The sequence below is a fragment of the Apteryx mantelli genome, chromosome 1 (genome assembly GCF_036417845.1).
Source record: "Apteryx mantelli isolate bAptMan1 chromosome 1, bAptMan1.hap1, whole genome shotgun sequence".
In the NCBI taxonomy this organism is placed as follows: domain Eukaryota; kingdom Metazoa; phylum Chordata; class Aves; order Apterygiformes; family Apterygidae; genus Apteryx; species Apteryx mantelli.
The window spans coordinates 181,610,135-181,629,811 of NC_089978.1; the positions used below are offsets into that span (position 1 = coordinate 181,610,135).

Sequence of the window (19,677 nt, forward strand, 5' to 3'; positions counted from 1 at the left end):
AAATATAGCTTTAAAAGAGCTTCAGTGAGCCCTAAAGCCTAGTGATTTAAATAAGAACAAGCTATTTTTGAAGCCAACTAAGTATTTCTAAAATTATTTAATTTTTTTTTTTAAGCGAATTAGTGATAACTGCAAGTTTGAGTCATTACATGCTTAGTTGATTATGACTTCAGTGTCCCCCCAGGTTGTCCACTATAATTCTATTAAGCTGCCTGAACTTGCAGTCTTGTGAACATCTCTCTATTTGTTCTGCTTCAGCTCATGTGAAATTCTCTTATTCAAAGAAGAATAATTACACAAAAAGCATTTCTTAATTTTAATTGCTTTTATGAGGCTCAGCATACCCGTGCATCAAGTCTGAACTGATACAAGTGTTGTGCTCAGCAACCCCTCCCAAAGGTGCTAAGGGTTCTAAATAGAGTTCAGAGTGCTGCCCAATTCCCTCAGCATTAAAATGCCCTGAAGACATGTACATGCAGGTGTTTGTGGCAGTATTATTTTCTGACAGCAGACACATTAATTTTTGGTCCCATGGAGGCCACAGATAATCATTCTCAAGTTTACTGAGACTGAGTATGCAACCTCAATATTAATACCCTATTTTAGCATATCTGTGAGAGTCAAGTCTTCAACAAAAACTGAATATTTGAAGAAAACATTTATGATGGGCAGAAAGTTGGAGGGCAATAGTTTTGACAGCAAAAAGGAAGGTTACAAAGAATTGCTCAAAATTACTCTCACAAACAGAGATTAAGGGATTTAAGTCAACTGTTTTACTCTCAAAAAGGCAAGTAAAAAAGCAGGCTCATGAAGAGTCAGTCTTACTTCATTAGTAATAATTTTCTACCTTAATTATTTATAGACTGCAGCCTTAAAACTCAACAACAGCTCATTTGTACTATAACTTTTGTAACTACTACATGATGCCCTTCAGCAGAATTGTATGAATCTGAAAGACATCCAAATCAAATTCAGCTAAAATAAAGTGCAATTAAGTTTGAAGGTTAAGATATTCAATTCACTCAGTCCTGAATTAGATTAAGTATCTTTTTCAGGTATTCCATTATTATATTCCATTAATGCATTCTCTCACTCCAGGAAAAGGAATAAGATATAAGTAGACTGATAAACAATAACAAAAAATGCATACACTCTACCAAATACAGTTTACCTATATACCATTTTTTGTTCCTACTTCATAAGAAGGGAGTACTGACAGCTGTACATGAATTTGGTTCGACATCAAGCCTGCATATGAACAAACTACTGCCTACACATTTACAGTATACTCAAACTTTCCTGCTAGGCATACCACTAATTGCATACAGCAATCACTAATGAAGCACAGCAAACAGGCTGCCTCTTGGAACTAAATCTAAATCTGAACATAGGTGATGGAAACATGCCTATGCAGGATATGGAGGAATCTAACCAAAACACAGATCTGTTTAACAGTTACCCTTTTAGACATTAATAGACTAACTTTCATACCTACAGTTTAAGGAAATACTATTAGAATATCTACTTTAAGTAGTAATCTGCTTTGAGCTTTAACTTCAGTGGAAGCTGAATCAGGCCTCAAGAGGAAAAAAATACATTAGCAAGTATGTTTACAGACATTCATTCTTATCTCTCTGAAGAAAATCAGCAGCCGTCATGACAGTTCCATACTTTTTGTTGCCATTTTTGATATGGCTTTCAAAGTTTGGAGCAGAGCATGGATATGAGTTTATGGAGATAAATGGATGGCAGAAGTATTACCAGGTGATTAGAAAATGGTAACAGAAAAGCAGCACTGAAATTGAGAATATCAAAATATACCACTTAAGCCTAATAACTTTTTTCCTATTTCTTTCTGATAAAGTTTTATAAGTAAGGACTCACTTGTTCTAGTGCTACCTCAGCACCTATGAATATTAGTAATAAATGCTAGCACACAAGTAATTTATCACTAAGTCATTCCAGTTTTTTACCACATGAGTTGTACTAGCATAATCCTGGAGGTAAAGAGTAAGCTATCTCTGTAATTCTGTTACAGAATTTTCTTTTCAAGGTTCTTACTTTTCCACCCAGTCTTCCTGCACCACCTTGAGAATGAAGCAGCTTACTTGTGCAAGTGAAAAAGAGTATAAACTGACTGGAATTACCCAGTAATATTGCTTAATCAAGGGTTTCCAGTGTGAAGGAATGACCAAGCAACTCTCAACTTTGGTGCCTCTAAGCAGTTGCTGTTTGCTGTCCATTTGGTTGAGTTTGAGAAACACTGCTGAAGCATACTACAAATAATCCCATCTACAGACAGAGCCAGCAGAACAGTTCAACCTGCATTCATATTTCTGTAAAGTGCTGCATTAGCTGTAACTAACTCTATAGTCACATGACTTGTATCTCAACTTTTCCACAGAAGCTGGAATGCCACCCGTCTCATGCATGCACTGCCCAATGCATGCTGCTGCATCACACAGTGATGATTCAACTGCCCACAGTATCTACCATGTTCTGATGGTTACAACTCTTGCTCAGTAAGTGGGAAAACTTGGGGTCCAGCCTCTACTCAGCCTGATAGGAACTGATATCTTCCATATCTTAGCAGATGCCTAACCACCAGCCTACTGAAGAATCTTTTCCATTCCTTTTCTTGAGTTAACCTACCATGCAGCCAAGAACATAGAAGTCATGAAGTCAGTAAGGGCAGGGTAAGAGGTATCCAAAGCTAGTTTATTGGTTCAGACAACTCAGCTGCATGACAGAACTGGAGATCCAAAAGAACATCCTGAAATACATACATTAAACAGGAAAAAAAACCTAAAGTCCTGGAAGTTGGGACTAGAATCTCAGATGCAACCTTCTCCTCTCCCCATTCTATCCTCTGCACGTGAATACTTGACTGGGTAACATCGCCATCAACTAGGGTCCCTCATATCTCTATCTAACTTTGGATTACAAGATAGCATGTGAATTATGCTTTCACACTGAAATAGCGTAAAAGCAGCTCATTTCTCTCTACTGATTGCATAGGGAAAATGGTTTCCTGTGCCTATAGCATGCTTTTGTGAATCCCACATGTGGAGCCCATTGATACCAATGAAGCTGCATAATGAATGGAAAATATACTGTTGTAAGCTGGACTTCAGTGACAAAGGTGACACTACCCTTCAGATAAATACATTAACATAATACCTTAATTAGTTTGTTTTTAAAAGGAAAACAAGCTTTCCCCTTTGCAATTCCATTTCTCCTAGCAAAGTAGTTGAATATCTGTAGTAAATATACATTATGATGTGTTGAAAGGAACCTACAAGACTATCATATCTCAATGGGATTCCACCATCCCCCAAGACAGAAAAAAATACATGAAGGAGTTAGAAATACAAAGAATTTCTTCTGTGTATGCAAATGTATACACATGCTAAGGCAGAGGTGATAAACACTGTAGCCTAGGATTATAAATACAGTTCTCAATTTCAGATTTCATGAAAAACTCCTATTTATAGAGAAAGCTGTAATTAAACAGATTACAAAAAGATTCTTCCGTTTAGGTTACATCGCTAACTTGGGCCAAACTGTCAGTTCCAGTATTTGCATCTCATATTTGCTTGTCTAAGCAAAACACTCTTCAAAAGGGAAAAAAAATGAAGTCTTAAAAAAAAAAAAAAATGAGAAGACAACAGAACACTGAGGAGAGGTGAGAGAGGGGAGGACAGTGATTTTTTTCCTAAATTCATTATCAGTTTATGCCTTGGAATAAGAGACAATTCTTTGGGGTTTGTACATTCTGGTTTGCATATTTATGAATGTTATTCATAAACTTTGTAGTCCTCTTCAGCTACAATATTGCCTCAACATACTATGATAGTAAATTCCACAGACTGATTATAAAATAGCTTAAAATGATTTACTTTAGACAGTTTTAAATATTGGTCTTTTTTTTTAATGCAACTCCTTTTTCATTATTGGAAAAAAATGAATAAAAGCATCAACATTATTTTTCACTATAGCAGAAACAACATTATTTTTCATTAGAGCAGAAATTTTATGCATCTCAGTCCTGTTCTTTTCATTACCCTTCTGTTCCCCAGCATAACTCTATGCGATGTTTTATCTTAGAAAATGCTCATTCTGTTCATATGAAGATTTTATTCTCGTTTGGGAGCTTTCAATGGATTCTGTACTCTTGTTAAACACATTAAATGCACCTTAGACAACAGAGCTACACTGTTGTCAAACTTCTTTTTTCTGAATAAATTAAAGAATGTTCGAAGATATCAGCCTTAATTACTCCACAGGATCTCAAAATCACCTCAGTCAAAAAAATTAGCCCCATTAACTTGGCATTACCAGTATTTCCACATTTTTATATGCTTTGCATTGTTACTTGGCATCATGAGGCCTGATCATCAAGTTTAATTTGATCTTCTGACACCATCCTCTTTATGGTTTTTGCTAACAAGAACTACTCTTCCACTGCTTCATTCCACATAGTTTGTAAAGTAACTTATATCTTTCCAATACCAGTATCAAGGTAAGTACCAGGTCAATGAGGAATTAACAGTCAAGGAGAGAAATCATGCTATTTCTCCTAGTGTAAACTGTTTTCCACAAAAGAACTATTTGGTACCTCTACACTTAATACTTTCAACTTAAGAGCCTCTTCTGAAGGATCCTCCCCAAAGTTTTTTGAAAAAGCCAACTTATCCCCAACAATCCCCAACAGATCTTTAAAAGATTTTATTCATTACCGCCAAGTTGCTCTTTGGGCTAAGAAGACATAAGATATGCTAGTATGTCCTCATCTCATTGCACTGATTCTGATTTTTTTTTTTTGTTAGAGTATTAATCACATTGCATAATAATCCACGCTTTTGTTCTAAAAAAGTGTATTTTATAGAACTCCAAGGACTGCTGGAGTTTGTGAGATGAAATATCTTACCTCCCAGAGTCGAAGAATATCTTGAAAGCTAAATTCCCTTTTAAATCTGATAAGAAGCCATCGGAAGCAGAAATATAAGTAGCCTGAGTCTTGAGATTCTAGGAATAAGATTTTTTATATATATATATATATATATATATATATATATATATATATATAAAAACCCACCAATTTGGTTAAGACAGTAGGAAAAAAAAATACATATACTTCACAGGTACATAATCATATCACTGATTTTTAAGAAGGCAGGCCCCTCCTCAGAATCACTGATATTTAGTAGGGGATAGCATATTTAAATCAATAATAAGATGCCCCTTTTTAAATATGTATGAAGCAGTTATTGAAGTCTTTTAGGTATTTTTAATTTACAAAAATTATACAAAATCAAATTACTGGAATGAATGAGTCCTGTATTCATATAACATTACTATTATAAATATGTTTAAAGACTGGTCAGGATATCAATGCACACAGAATGTACTAAGTCGTTTCATTTATTGTGTGTGACAAACACACCTACCTAAATAACTGCAAAATCCACTGTCTAGTAAGCGAAGCAAAGTACTCAGCTGAATTAGTTGTGTCTTCATACCCTGCATCTGCTCTTCAAAATTCTGATGCTGGGTGGAATAAAATATTAGCACTGTCAGGTATTTATATTAGTTCAAATCGCCATAATTTTGAGATCTACAGTTATGTTTAATTATAACAGAAATTTTATCATGGCAGTAGTGGTTCTCATTCTTTAAACATTTGACACGCGAAGCAGTTAAAGGATTGTACCTGTATATAATGAAATTCCTGCCTTTTGCTGAAAGTTTCAAATAAAGCAATGACCTACATTTCTTCAATATTTCTTTATATATTTTCACACCTAATAAATTATACTTCATATATCAGCCTACTCTCCCTGCCTCCAAGCAGCACCACTGCACTCAAACCAGAGAGAAGACTTTTTATTCTCACACCAGTCACATGTTGTTTCACCGCATGCACAATTAGAAAAGCTTCAGTTTGTGGAAAAGTCTAAATTGCATTTAACATGTGCCAAAAGGTAGCTCTGACAGAGAACCATCACCTGCACTGGAGGACTCCAGATTAATATGTATTTGGCCATACTGCTTGACTTATTTGGGAATTTCCAAGTAACCAAATTTGTCTGCTTTGTACAGTAAGAACATCACAAACCCACATAACTTGTGTCAATAATCAGACACAGCATATTGACTTAAAACATAAGATGACCTTTCCTTTAAAAGAATTAAAAAGAATGAAGTTTATACAACAAAATTAGCACCACGTGCTATCCACACCTTATCTGTTTATGCAGGCTAAACAAGCTTTATACTTTACCATTTGATCCATGTACGATACAAAGCACCAAAAGGCATCAACTTCATTCTCCATAACATACAAGACAGGTGAAAGCAAGTCACTCATTCCCTGGACATAACCTTGAGGGAGGAGAAAAAACAGTGAAGAGGAATTTAGTTAAATTCAACAGTTAAATAGTTCAACTGTGTTGAATGACTGCATGAAACATTTGTTTCATGAAACAAATAAGTGACTAGGCAAAACATTTGTTTCATGAAACAGACAAACATTTGTCTGCAGTCCAAAAGTTGGTACAGATATTATAATTTTTCAACTCTACAACCAGTAGAGACATTAATATTGCATTAGTAATAATAATTGCATTAATAATAACCAAGATCCAGATAATCTTACAAGATTTAGCAGCAGTTTCTGCAGATTTAAAGAAAACACAAAACACATTATTTTTGTAGTTGTTGAAATATGTACAAACAGAGTAGACAAAGAATGCATTTTTAGTTATAAAAAAGTTCCCATTTTTAATCACTGGGTTTTAGCTCAGAAGCAAATATTGATATTTTTAAGATTTAATATATACCTTACACCATCACAAATACAGACTCATTTTTATTCTTTTCCATCTCTAGTTGATTGCTTTCTTCCATATACTTAAAATCTCTTAATGTGTTCCCGTTTTTTTTTCCCCCCTCTGTCAACTGAAGATTTTCCTTTCAATTCAATTTGAAGGAGAAATGTCAAGTTTCAATTCCAGGAAAACATTCAATGCAACAGCTTTTAAGGAGTGAAAAAAATTTTGCACTTACCATTTCTTTTTTTCTGGCACTGACCATGCTTTAAGGATTACTGTATTTAGATAAGTAGAGAGGGGGACTGTTCTGCTTGGAGAACAAGAGCTGTAACTATCTCTTTTCAGAACAGTGAGTCACTTTCACTCAAAACTGTTTCATACTGAGGACCTGATCCTGCATACTCCTGTGCATCCTAAACTCTTTCCAAGATGGTTACTTGTGTAACAAGGCAGAAGTATGCAGAGAACACATTTGGGATTGTATTTTAAGTCCATCAATGCCTAAGACCACAAGAGCTATGTAATCAAGCAGACAAGAGGGAAAAAAAAAATTACTCCCTTTTAAACTGAGAAAGGAGCAAATAGCAAAGTACATTTGAGAAGTGTAAAGGAAACAAGTATCCAGACCTGACATGAGTGCCTTTAGGTTTCTGTGTCTGGAAACAGCGGATCAAGTTCATATGCCCTATGAGAAAAGCTTGCATAACTGGAGAATAAAATGCTCCTTTTTAGGGCACATTATTTTTTACAAATAGCTAGAAAGTTTTAGTTGTATGCACCATGTTTTCAGAATTTTAGTTTTTTAAAATGTTTCTTCCAGCTTGTTTGTAATTAACATCATAATTAAGAAGAATAGAGGACAAGGATTTTTAGAGCTCATTTTCCCCCGTCTTCCTGATCCTCCCAACTACCTTATTACTAATCTCAGGTCAACCTATCTACTGCCCCAATTGCTACTGACCTCCCTAAATAAGGGAGGACATAAACAATGTGTAGGTCTACCATCAGTGGTTGGTTACTATGACATTACATTTCTCAGTCAGGCTCAAGCTTTGCCAATTTCATTTCTTAGCAATATAATTAAAACTGAATCACTGAAAAGATAGCTGAGTCAATGAATGCGAAAATATGGAGCAGAAGTGAGCAGAAAAGGGCACAAGGAAGAAGAAACAGGTAATAATTTCACTCAAGTAAAATTATTTGTCAGCAGCTGTTCTGTGCCCCAGCTGGCACTTTGTGGCACTACCCAGACCTCTCTACAACTGCTGTTGAAGGATAAAAGAAACAAGCATTATTTCCATGCTTTGGGGTAGTTTAGAATCCTTGGGTAGATACAATTACGTCAAATACAACCTATTTCCATTCTTCTTGCTTGTTTATAGAACAGAAGACTTAACCGCTGCATATATTTAAGCCATTTAAACAATGTTTTCATGAAGTGGGTGGTAAATGTGCTTTAATTCCATTAAGGTACATGTCACTGCGTGTTAATACAGGCTGAAACATGGAAAGACATGTGGAACAGAGCTATGTTTCTTAAACAGCTTCAATCAGTTTTATTTTTCCCCCACATCCTCTTCAATTTAACATCAAGTCTCTTTTTAGACTTGATAAAAAGGACAAAAGCTGACAAGTACTGCTGCACTGCAGCAAGTTCACTAACAGTTAAAGAAGTCTTCCTACTCTTTGCCTTCAAAATTTGGCATGAGATGGGCTTCTACAGTCCCAGCACTTTTCTCTGGGGCAGAATACAATAAAAAGAAAACCAAATACAGAACAGCCAAATCTCATGCTGGGGTGAAGGAGGAGGAACCAATTAAAAACATGTATTCCCTCCCTCCCTTCCTATACAATTAATAAAAGCTAAAAATTAGACATCTCAGCTACACTGTGATTAACAGATATGTGCTTTTCCTTCCACAATGGATGCATACATTAAAGCATAATTTTTGACAGACTGTTAAGCGTACTTCTCAAGAACCAGCTTTAAAAGTATTCATAAGAACATTCCTGTTTGCAAACAGCTGGCTCAGCATGCTGAGTTTTAATTACAGCAGTGGCAGCTGGTTTATGATTCTTATATCCATTTTTAAGACTGTTATACTAATAATAGTCAAGCTCTGAATACCCAAACCCAGTCAAACTTTGAAAAGCAAGGCCACTTCAACTCTCAGAAAACAACAGTAGGGCTACAGTGAAGGTGAGCTGCCACTTAATTCCTAATCCAGCCTACACTGCTATATGCATATGCCTGTGATAAGTATTAGGCAGTAGAGGAAGAGGAAGGATAAGATACTGAACAAAGTTATCTATGTTACTAAAATATAAAACCTGACATTTATAGAAAGCATGGTAAGTAATAAAAGTTCAAGTGCATTAACAGGCCTTAATATAAGCAAAACTAAACAGGAAACTAAAAGGCTTTTAAATTCAGAGGAACACAACTTACCTAAGTCGAAGTCATACATGCAATAGGTCATCAAAATATCATGAAGTAAAATCAATCCTGGATTATCTTCACCTTCATAAAATTTATTTGTTCGATCTGTTCTGTTTACATCCTTTTCTAAGAAAACAGTCCAGATTTAAAAAACATTTTCAAAACAAGTTCTAAGCCAGCATCTAACAAATTCAGAATATTTTTTAAGCTGCTGTTTTTTTCCCCTCACTGTTGCAAAGCTTTGAAGTGTTTAATAAGACCAACTGTATCACCAAATGTCATTTTGAAATAAAGAATATTTTAAAGCAAGAAGATCCTTCCTGCCTGGAATAAAAGGATTCACTTATAAACAGATTTCAACTCTTTTTTTAATATTTTTTTAATGTTTAGTACTTTTATGGAAAAATTCGTGATTATGATTCAGTGAAAATGTTTTACAACTAAAGGGATTAGAACAACTTCACGTAAGTATACAATACTTACGAGATGCAGCATAAGCCACAGTGGGAAAGTTGCACCGTTGTAGTTCATTCCAGCATGTTTTATAAGTTCTCGTTTACCAAGTTCCTATAACCCTTATTGAGTTTAAACTGCCTGTTTCATCTCAGGCATATGCACACACAGAGCAGATTCTTTAATAATGTGAAATTAAAGACTGATGTATTAAAATAGGCAAAGTTTTCAGTGCATTAAAAAAAAGGAGAATTGTCGTTTCAGATCTGTTTTACAACATAAACATGTCATATACATTTCAAACACTTAATGAACAGCACTGCTTCAACAGAAATGAAATTTCAGTCATTTCTGAACTGTGAGAATATGTATATATAAATATGCATATGTATATTTAAACACATGCTTTAAAAAGATAGTTTACTAGCCTAAGATCTTTCTCAACCCCTAGCATGCCTGTTGAATAACAGGCTACCATAAGTGTAGCCAATGTTTCAGAATATCACAAAAATCTTATCCACCTCCAGAAATAACTATTTGGTAATCCTAGAAACTGGTACCCAATGCCACTACCAAAGAAAACTGAGGACACACACAGTGCTAACACAGTCAGCAGAACTTTGTGAAACTTTTTTTTTTTTTCAGCTGCCTTTTTTTTTAGAATGTACATATACAAATGCATGTAAGGAAACTTAAAATATAAACAGAAGTGTCACATTCTCACTATATCACCATTACTTTAATGAATTTTCCAAGTAAAACTACATCATGAAGTGACATGAACAAAAAAGTTTTGCTATTAAGAAAGAAAAAAAGATTCAGCCAATATGTAACACTAAGATATAAAGCTCTAAATTGCTCCAGTTAAAAAAGTTTTAGTGTTAAGTGTATAATGAAATTTTGGCACCTCTGAAAATAGCAGCAGGTTGGTTTTTAGTGCCTCTTCATACAGATTCCTCAAAAGGTTACTTTTCAGCTTCACATTGATTTGTAAAGGTGCGTCAGTTTGTACAGTTGGGTATGTTTCTAAATCTAAAGTTACCTATAAGACTCCGGTAGTCTCTTAATCTTGAATTTCGTTTTTCCTGTTCCTCGCTGACAGATTTCCACTGCAGTTTCATCCTGAAATATTCATCTCTGAAAAAAGATCATTTTGAAACCAAATTATGCTCAATCATTACATTCCTTATTATTGCTTTCTATTTAAACAGTTATTTGTTCTGTTTGTTCTTTGGCACACATGGGATAACAGTACATTAATAAAATATTTTCACTTTAATATAACAATCTTTTTAAGAAAGTCTGTCAAACACTTCACTGCATTCAACAATATTAAACAGTTGTCTTTCGACCCTCCAAAAAGCTTTCTACATCACTCTGTGCCTTAAAAAGCTTTTTCAATATATTTTGTAACATTTTGGGGGGCGTGGGGGGAGAGGAGGAATCTGTACTCACGTTTTTCTTTTTTGCAGATTTGCTCTCTCTTCCTTAGTGCTATTCCAAGGAAAATACCCCAAAAGAAATTTCCATGCCTCTTTTCTTAAAGTATGGCAGAGTCCCTAGGGAAAAATGGATAGGAAACATTAACAAAAAGACTTTGATTTTGTGAGGAAACTCTCCCATAGGAATACAATACTTAAAACAACAACTTAAGGCTACATAGGAAAATAATTTCTAAGTTAGAAGAAAATTGGAGTAAGCTTCCTCATTTTATGTTTTAGCCAAATCTTATCTGCTCACTATGTATCACACTTGGAGAAAACAGGAGGAAGTGAATATAATTAACATTTAGCTACTAGCGCCTGTTAAGCAGTAATACATCTTAGATTTGTCAGGTAACCACAATAAAAATCTATTTCATATGCCCTGAAAACAGTAGAAGCACTGGATTCATCCTTACAAGGAAAAAAAAGAAAAAAACACCTTTACAAATGATATTTCTTCCTATATTTTTGCCTCACTGCTTGAAACAAAGCCTGTAAAGACATTACAGATATTACAAAGCGAAGAGTAGCTTTAAAGTTATATATTTAAACATAATGCTGCTTTTAATTGCCAAATTTTTGGTCTCTCCACAAACTGACCTTTGAGGATTACCTTTTTTGAAAAAAAAAAATATATATATATATATATATTTTTTTTTTTCATCTAACAGAAGATGGCCAACATGCAGATGAACCTTCCACATAACAAAAAATACCAATGTCCACTCAAGGATACTATTGTCAGAAATCCTTCCAAGTAAAGCTCATCACTTGTATACAACAAGCATACTGAATCCTATCCGACTCTCAAAAGAAACTCTTGCAACTCCTACAGTACAACCATGAGAACGGGACACTTTTGTTCTATCAGACTCGTCAGCTTACCCACTCAATGCCAGCTTGTATGCTAGCAGCACACGGCTCGATTCCTCACTATATTTCTTCATTTACCATTAAATTACAGCAAGGGAGATGGTGCAGCAAATAGCATGAACAACTGAAATCTGTTGCTCTATCCAAATAATAATTCAACTTTTCATCTAACATGCAAATGATGCAAGAGAAGCTTTTTTAACTCCCCACCACCCCCTTAAAAGAAGATCTCCACTTCATATTTGGGAATTTATTCAGGCTTGAGTCATGAATAGCATCAAGCACTTGATATCTCAGGCAATGGACAACAGAGATGACAAGGGAACCTGGGGTACTGGGACAGAAGGTTTTTGTTTAATAATCCTCATGCTTGCAAAATGGTCCTTAACTGGGCACCTTCGGCACAGGTTAATTAAAGAACAGTCACATAAACTGAAAAGGGCCTTGTTTAGCTCTGTGCTTCACAGTATATTCCTTATTATGCATAGGTCTTTAAAAAAAAAAAAAAGTTATCATTCTCTACCTCCACTCAGACTCCCAGAATGCAAGACTGCATGCTTGTAAACATAAAAGTGTTCAAAGAATGCATCAAGATAGCTGGATTCCCACAAAAAACCCCAACACAGTTGTTTCACAGAAAACTTATTTCACAGATAGCGAAATAATGTTAGGCAGAATAACTATATTATATATAAAGTTTTCAAAACGTTTTTGTGATGAGAATGAATTTACATTCATGTTACAAAAATCTCAGTTAACATAATAAAAAAAAATAAAAATAAACAGTGAAAGCAATCAGGGTCTTTCCTGATAAGGGCCAAATCCATGCAAACTATTGGGCAAACAAGGGAAACTTACTTTGGAGAAGAAGAAAGCCCTGAAACAAAACAAAACAAGATAACATAGTATCCTAGCATTAAAGCACTGATGTTTTACTGAAAGGCACTTTGATTTCTCCTCTCAATCATTTAGCCTGTCTTTTCAACTCATGCCTTTCAGCCTGCCATCACAAGATTTCTTTCCTTGTACAACACTTTGTGTGGCTGTAAGACTGTTGAGGTATTCAATTAGCATTAAATCACACTTTACAAAGTCTCTCCAGCAGTACTTACTGGTTCATGCCTTAAGTCCTGCATGAAGGATTACAAGTTTAATGAAAACAGCATAACCAGAGTTTGGGAAGGAACAGAAAGAGGGCCAGAAGAAAGCCATAGGGCTTGCTGAATTCAGAAAAACAAGTTACCCCTTTGAATATCAATTGCTTTATGTAGTCAACATTTAAAATTCTTCCTTCAGAATCCATATTCTTAGCCCATTCTTCAGCTGACACAGGCTCTCTTCTACTAACTTCAGGCTGTTTTCCTAGATCAATCTGAAACACAGACAAAGATGTGATATGAATCCCACTGAAATAATTCATTATTTTTAACAATTGTGTAAATAGTACTTAGCTAGCTGCTGCTTTTTCATATTCAGTGCAACTACATTTTCACATGAACATACCTTAGTTAGGGACTCTGACTCTTCAGCTGTGTCTACATTAAGCAACAGTGTGGACCAAAAGAAAAAGGTTTGTAGAGTGAGATAATTGGTGCTGAGGACCTAGGTATCCACAGTATTTCACATTTTAGAGACTTTTTTTTGCCCCCCCCCTTTTTTTTAAATAACCTTCCACCCCCACAAGCACTTTGGAACTAGCTTTAGAGCAGTCCCATGGACTGAATACTCCTGTGCAACTGGAGTACATTAGATATGCGCAACACAGCAAACAGGGACAATAAGGAGCTTCACTTCAAAAGGGTGCTCCTAACATGCACTAGCGCATCTTGAAGGAGAGCCAAAAAGCAACTTGGGTTCAGGTATGTTATTCCTACACACACTGGAGAGTGTAGCCGGAAGATCAATTTAAGCACACTGCCCCCTTAAAACAAGCAAACAAGAAACCAGATCCACCACGCAGGCTTTCGGAATTCCTAGCACCTGCCGGTTTCACAGTTCAGACGTGAGCCTCTCCAGTCCCAGCTTACATGGTTAAGCACAGTGCAGTTCGGTAGACACTAATTCCTTATTTTCTAAAAATATTTTGATCATGGCAATCACAAAGCCAATTCCTTTGCAACTGTTTAGGACCCAAAGGCATTTAGCAGATTAAGACGTGCAGGTCAGTGTAAGTTTTAATATGTACCATTCATTATATTTTTCCTCATTGATAAATTAACTGATTAAGTGCTATGTAGCAACTTCTCAGAGTCCAAGTTGCTTAGTTCATACAACTAGAGCTAAGTTATTAACACTGTTTTGAGCTCAGGAAAATAGCATTCAAAACAATTTAATGCTCTAAAAACATGTCAGTTGCTTAAATAGTAATCTCAAGCATTTAAAAATATATCTTATCCACCTATCTGTAAAAGACACCAAGAGCCCACACAAAGTGATTCATAATCTAATTACAAGTTCCTTCTACATTTTGTTCAAGCCATACCTAAGTCTGTACATCTATATAACATGCACATAAATGGTTCAATTAAACACTTTTTTAAAAAAATATTCTTAGCTCTCTATAAACAAACTGAAATGTTAAAGTGATTAGCCACCAGATTTAGATATTAACCTGCATACCCCTAAGTTACTTAACATATCTCTGTTTGATCACAGAGGGAAACACTAAATGTGAAATGAGTGAGTTCAGTTTGTAGGGTCGTGAATCTGTAAGATAAGGAGCTTTTTAAACCCTATTTCAGCAACAACAACATTCTTCTTTCAAAGCAAAGAGGTTTTTTTAATTCCTGTTTGCAGGCATGAAAATAATATATATTCTGGAAGTAGCAGCTGCTGATCTTACTCTTGTCAATAAGAGGTAGGACAGCGTATGTCACAATCACTAAGCAAAACGGTGTAACTCACCAGGTTTCAAGTCCTACAATTACTTTAGAAGTGTGCATAAAAAGAAACTATGCATCTGTATCATATTCATACTCCATTTACACACTCACTCGTGTAATGACTTCAAATCCTGGTTCTTCCTGCTGATTTATCTTTAGTCCTGGAATAGCATCATTGAGAAAGTCTGCCATTTCTGATGGTGGTCGTCTTTGAGTTGAAGGGTCAGTTAATCGAAAACTGTCAAAAATATAGTTTGTGACTTTGGAAAATCTTCCCATCGTTGCTGTGTATGGATCTTTCTTCAGTTTCTGTGTTATAACAAGGAAAACAAGTAAAATATGAATTTGGATTCATATTTGGATTTTTTGGATTATTTGGAATTCTTGTACTCAGAGTAAACAAAAAAACAGAAAGAACAATAACATCCAAAGGAGGTCTCAAAAGTTTTTAGATGTTCACATATCAGTACTTTCATATAGTACATTCATTACCCTGATTTTCATGGTAATGTAAATATGAGATCTTAAGTATTAAGGTAATTACCACTAATTGATCTGAAAGACTGGATAGTAGTATGCTGACAAAATCTGACCTGTGTGTAACAGCAGATCAGATCTACTATTTACTTTCCAATGATTAATGTCCCCAAAAGTCTTCCTTCTGCCTAGCTGCTTTACCTTCACAGAGGAAATGTGTCTTGAAGCATCATGAACTCCGCTAGTAATCTTGCACAAAACTGTCTTTGATCACTGAGTCCAGAAACAAATTTAATTCACTTATGAAGATTCTTAAATGAATCAGTGGGTCAAAATTCTGGCCTTTTTCAAGTCACTGGAAATTTTGCCGCTGACTTTCACAAGGTCCCAAAACCCACCAAGTGATTAACACTTTCAAGAAGAAAATTCTTTTAGTCAATATTGTGTCCTTTGTTGCTATATTTCCAGTATCCCTTTAAGACTGGCAAAAAATATAAAGGAAAAGAATATTTATTCCAGGAACAATTTAGAGAATTCTAGTTAAAATATTTTATTTTTTTCTTCCCATTTCCAAAGCTAGCTGTACTCAAATACATAGACTCACAGGCAAAATTAATTTGAATAGGTTTGAAATAGTACCGTATGGAGGTTAAGAGAGACTAAGAATATAAGAAAGAACTTATTTTAAGCAGACTTTTATAGTAAGCATTTGTTTAAGGAAATGCTTACTAGAATGCTAATGATTCAGGGAATATTTATGTGAAATTGAAGCTTTTTTTTTTTTAAACAATGTCTGTAGAATAAAATATTTCAAAGACAACACATACTTGTAGTAAGCCATATGATGGTTCATCAAGGAGATTTTCGAAAGACTGAGACAAAGACTTGTTCTGAGAATTCACAAGAAGAATTCTTTTATCCTGGGGAGATCTGCAATAAAATAAAAGCATAACATCTCTATAAGTACATACCAGTTTTTCCTGTAACTGTTTTAGAACATTTACAATTTTTTGAAATCACATTTCAGGGTTTTTTTTGCAAGGAAAATAGTTTTGATGCAAGACTATTCTTAGCTCTTGGCACAAGTCCAAATGCTAACACATTACAAAACAGGACTTTCATTTGTCATATGATTAGTCATCATCATATTCATTCTGAATTACACCTTTCATTCTTTGTCACCCACATGTAATTTCTCAGTATAGTATCATAATTTTTCAAAATTATCTTTGAGAATAAATAATATTTCCTATATCTGACAATGGCAGCAGTGGTGGGGGGGAACAGGTGATACAGGAAAGGAAATTCAGTGAGACATGGTCAATCTCAACAACATATATGGTGAAATACCTCTAACATAACATAGGAAGTGAAAAGAGCCCCAGTCACCACATACAGTTAAGGAATTCTTTTTATCAGTTAGTAAATTTTACCTTAAGGAACCCTGTAAAACATTTTGTATAAGTAATGCAAACTGTATTTCATTGAATGTATCCAAATCAACAAATTTCAAACCAACAGTATACAACAGCTACTGTCAGCCCAAGCAATTCTAAAATTCACACTGATAGAGTTTATAAACACCACAGACATATTGTGAAACAGAACCATCTCATTACAGCTGTGCAAATGTCTTTTTGCATACACTCCAAAAGCTAGATCAGCTTGATTTGGCCTAACTCAATGTATTCATACACTCTTATACTTCAGTACAAGATTTGATTCTTTCACAGGCTTGCAGAGACAGATGAAAAGGATAAAAAAAGACAGCTGAAACTGTGCTACTCCTAGTTTTTATTCTACTCTTTTGCTCTCATTCTCCCCCAATCTCTGCTCCCCTCCTTGGGCAGGAATACCCAATCAACTCATTACTCAGCTCCTGAACCACCACAGTTTACAACTCCACACGTTATAGAACGGAGGGAGCTGAGGGACTGCAGCCAAGCTGACATCCAAGCCTTGAAGTGAAGTAACCAAACTAGGGAAAGCCAAGAATTTCAGTCATCTGAATTTAATCCATTGCAAAGACCTTACATTTATAAAATACATTCTCTATTGCTCTCTCTCCTAAAGTTTAAATCTATGTCCAGCCTTGGAATGAAAAAATACTTTCATTTTTATTACTACCTGCATCATCTACCATGACATTAAAGCCGAAGATAAGAACTTTAATAAGCCTTATCTCTCTTCAAATCCATCATGACAGCGCACTTAACACTGACGGATATGAAATCCAACAAAAGATCTCATTTTGAGACAGCCAGACACCATAGTCATAGTTCTGAGGCAGCAACAGTTAATGAAGCTCAACTGGCTTTTGCTAAAAAGCAGCACAAGGGCAAAGGCTGAGTCATGTATTATGCTTTCCCTAACTACAAGAACAAAAAGTTTGTAAGACATTGCCATTTTAATTAGACGTTCCCTCTGAGCAGCTACTTGGTTAGGGACAGCTACCTGGGTAATGTTCAAAACAAATTGCAAGTTTAGACATTTTATTAAATAGTTATGTATAATATTCCAACTTAGAAAGTGCCATCAGCACAGTATTGCTTTCAATACTAAACCTGTGCAGTCAAACCAGGAAGTATACAGTCTTCAAAGCAACAAATCACAAATATTTTGTTCCATTTTAGTCACTTTACACATACTGATTTCAGCAATGATTTAACATTTAATAAAGGAACAATGTTAGAGAAGGGCAAAAACCTTTGAGGCAGTAAAAATGGAGGGGGGGGGAAATTATGACAGGAAGCTATTTTAGAAAACAGCTAAACTCTCTACCTTAATGCCAATACTCCCATATATATAAATCAGAGGTTGGAAGTACTAGTGACTACGTTAACAAGTATTTGCTTACGGCATCCAGAAAACTGAGTAAACATCTTCCCCTAAAAGACATCTTAAGTTTACATGCATAATAGCACAAAATTATTAGGAAAGGATAAAAATGTATAGAGACTGAAGCTTGCCAGTTCCACAAGTTATGTGGCATACTTTTTTCTTCCCTTAAAAAGGCATCATAATTCATGACTAGCCCACAGAAAAAACTTTGGTCCAAAAGTAGATGTTAACTGGAAGACAGGAATCTAAGTAGGTAGACTAAAACTGGAAGTCCCTGCTCAACCAATGCTTAACTTCATTCAAACGTGATCTCCATAGCTGCCTCAGCTTTTTACTTTGAAGTTCTCAAAGCACCTGATGTTCCATTCTGCACCACTCAGGACCATTTCAGGCAGCAGTACCAAGCAGCTCAACACATCCCAAACACTTGAACACAACCTCAAGTTTCTCTTGCTCATCTTACTGGGGAGCTCTGCTGAACACCCCAGTGTACACCCGCTGTATCAGATGACACACCACCAAGCCACTGCCTTCTTTTAAAAAGGGGCACACAGGACATGATGATTGCCCCTCTTCATACAGTTTCTTCCCCCATCCAACAGGAAATGTTGTTTTGCACTGCCCCAGCAGGAAAGCTCACAGCAACTGCCAAGAGGCTATGAAGGTTAAGAACTAAGGATCCACCAGGTAACTAACCGCTCACCATGAAGTATCTGAGAGTGTTTGAAATAGGAACAAAAATCATTACTCATCTAGTGACTTGCCACTAAATATTAACTTTATGTAGCAATGTGAAGCATGTTAACTTGCAACACATGACTCTAGGACTGGAAATAATCCATGGTAGTATACAAACTAACATCATGCACAGTAACAAACTGATAACCAAAGGCCTGGCAGAAAAAAAAAAAAAAAAACCGTAAACGTCTGGCCTCATGAAATGGTTTAAGGTATTCTGGTGTGTTATTTCAGATTCCTATTTCTGAAAACTTTCAACTGCAAACGCAAAATATCTAAAAAAAACTTTCTGAATATGGAAAGATAAAGTAATTTGTTACATAGCGTAGCAGTGTCTTGTAGATATTTTATGCCTTTGAGATTAACAGAAATTCAGGTTTAGTCCAGGTGCCTCAATTAATACTAAACACATAGAACTCCACTACAATTAATGCAAGTACAACTATAGAGCTGTAGTTGAAATATTGGGTTTTAATTATCCACTTTTCTGTTGCTTACTGCTGTTTCATACATATTCAAATATGACACCCTTTAAACACTGGCAATAGAAAAAAACCCAGCAGTGTGAAATTAGAAGTTTTAGATTTTGTTAAAGCCTCAAATGGATGAACTGGATGGAAAAAAAAGGAGTAAGGGAAATTCTTGAACTAAAATTT

General features: G+C 35.3%; 1 protein-coding gene across 3 annotated transcripts in view; it reads right to left on the minus strand.

Annotated features, from left to right (window-relative positions):
- The window catches only part of TBC1D15 (TBC1 domain family member 15), a 38,153-nt gene that overhangs the window by 2,764 nt on the left and 15,712 nt on the right, over positions 1-19,677 (minus strand). For 2 of the 3 annotated variants that reach the window (XM_067313249.1, XM_067313260.1), the window contains exons 6-14: positions 16,270-16,372; positions 15,077-15,274; positions 13,327-13,455; positions 11,182-11,285; positions 10,769-10,863; positions 9,283-9,399; positions 6,284-6,384; positions 5,451-5,550; positions 4,931-5,028 (exon numbers count right to left, since the gene is read on the minus strand). In XM_067313249.1, the coding sequence (XP_067169350.1) occupies positions 4,931-5,028; positions 5,451-5,550; positions 6,284-6,384; positions 9,283-9,399; positions 10,769-10,863; positions 11,182-11,285; positions 13,327-13,455; positions 15,077-15,274; positions 16,270-16,372 (1,045 nt within the window). Of the gene's footprint in view, positions 1-2,652; positions 2,774-4,930; positions 5,029-5,450; positions 5,551-6,283; positions 6,385-9,282; positions 9,400-10,768; positions 10,864-11,181; positions 11,286-13,326; positions 13,456-15,076; positions 15,275-16,269; positions 16,373-19,677 lie in introns of all 3 variants that reach the window. The other variant, XR_010886623.1, reaches the window with a different exon arrangement.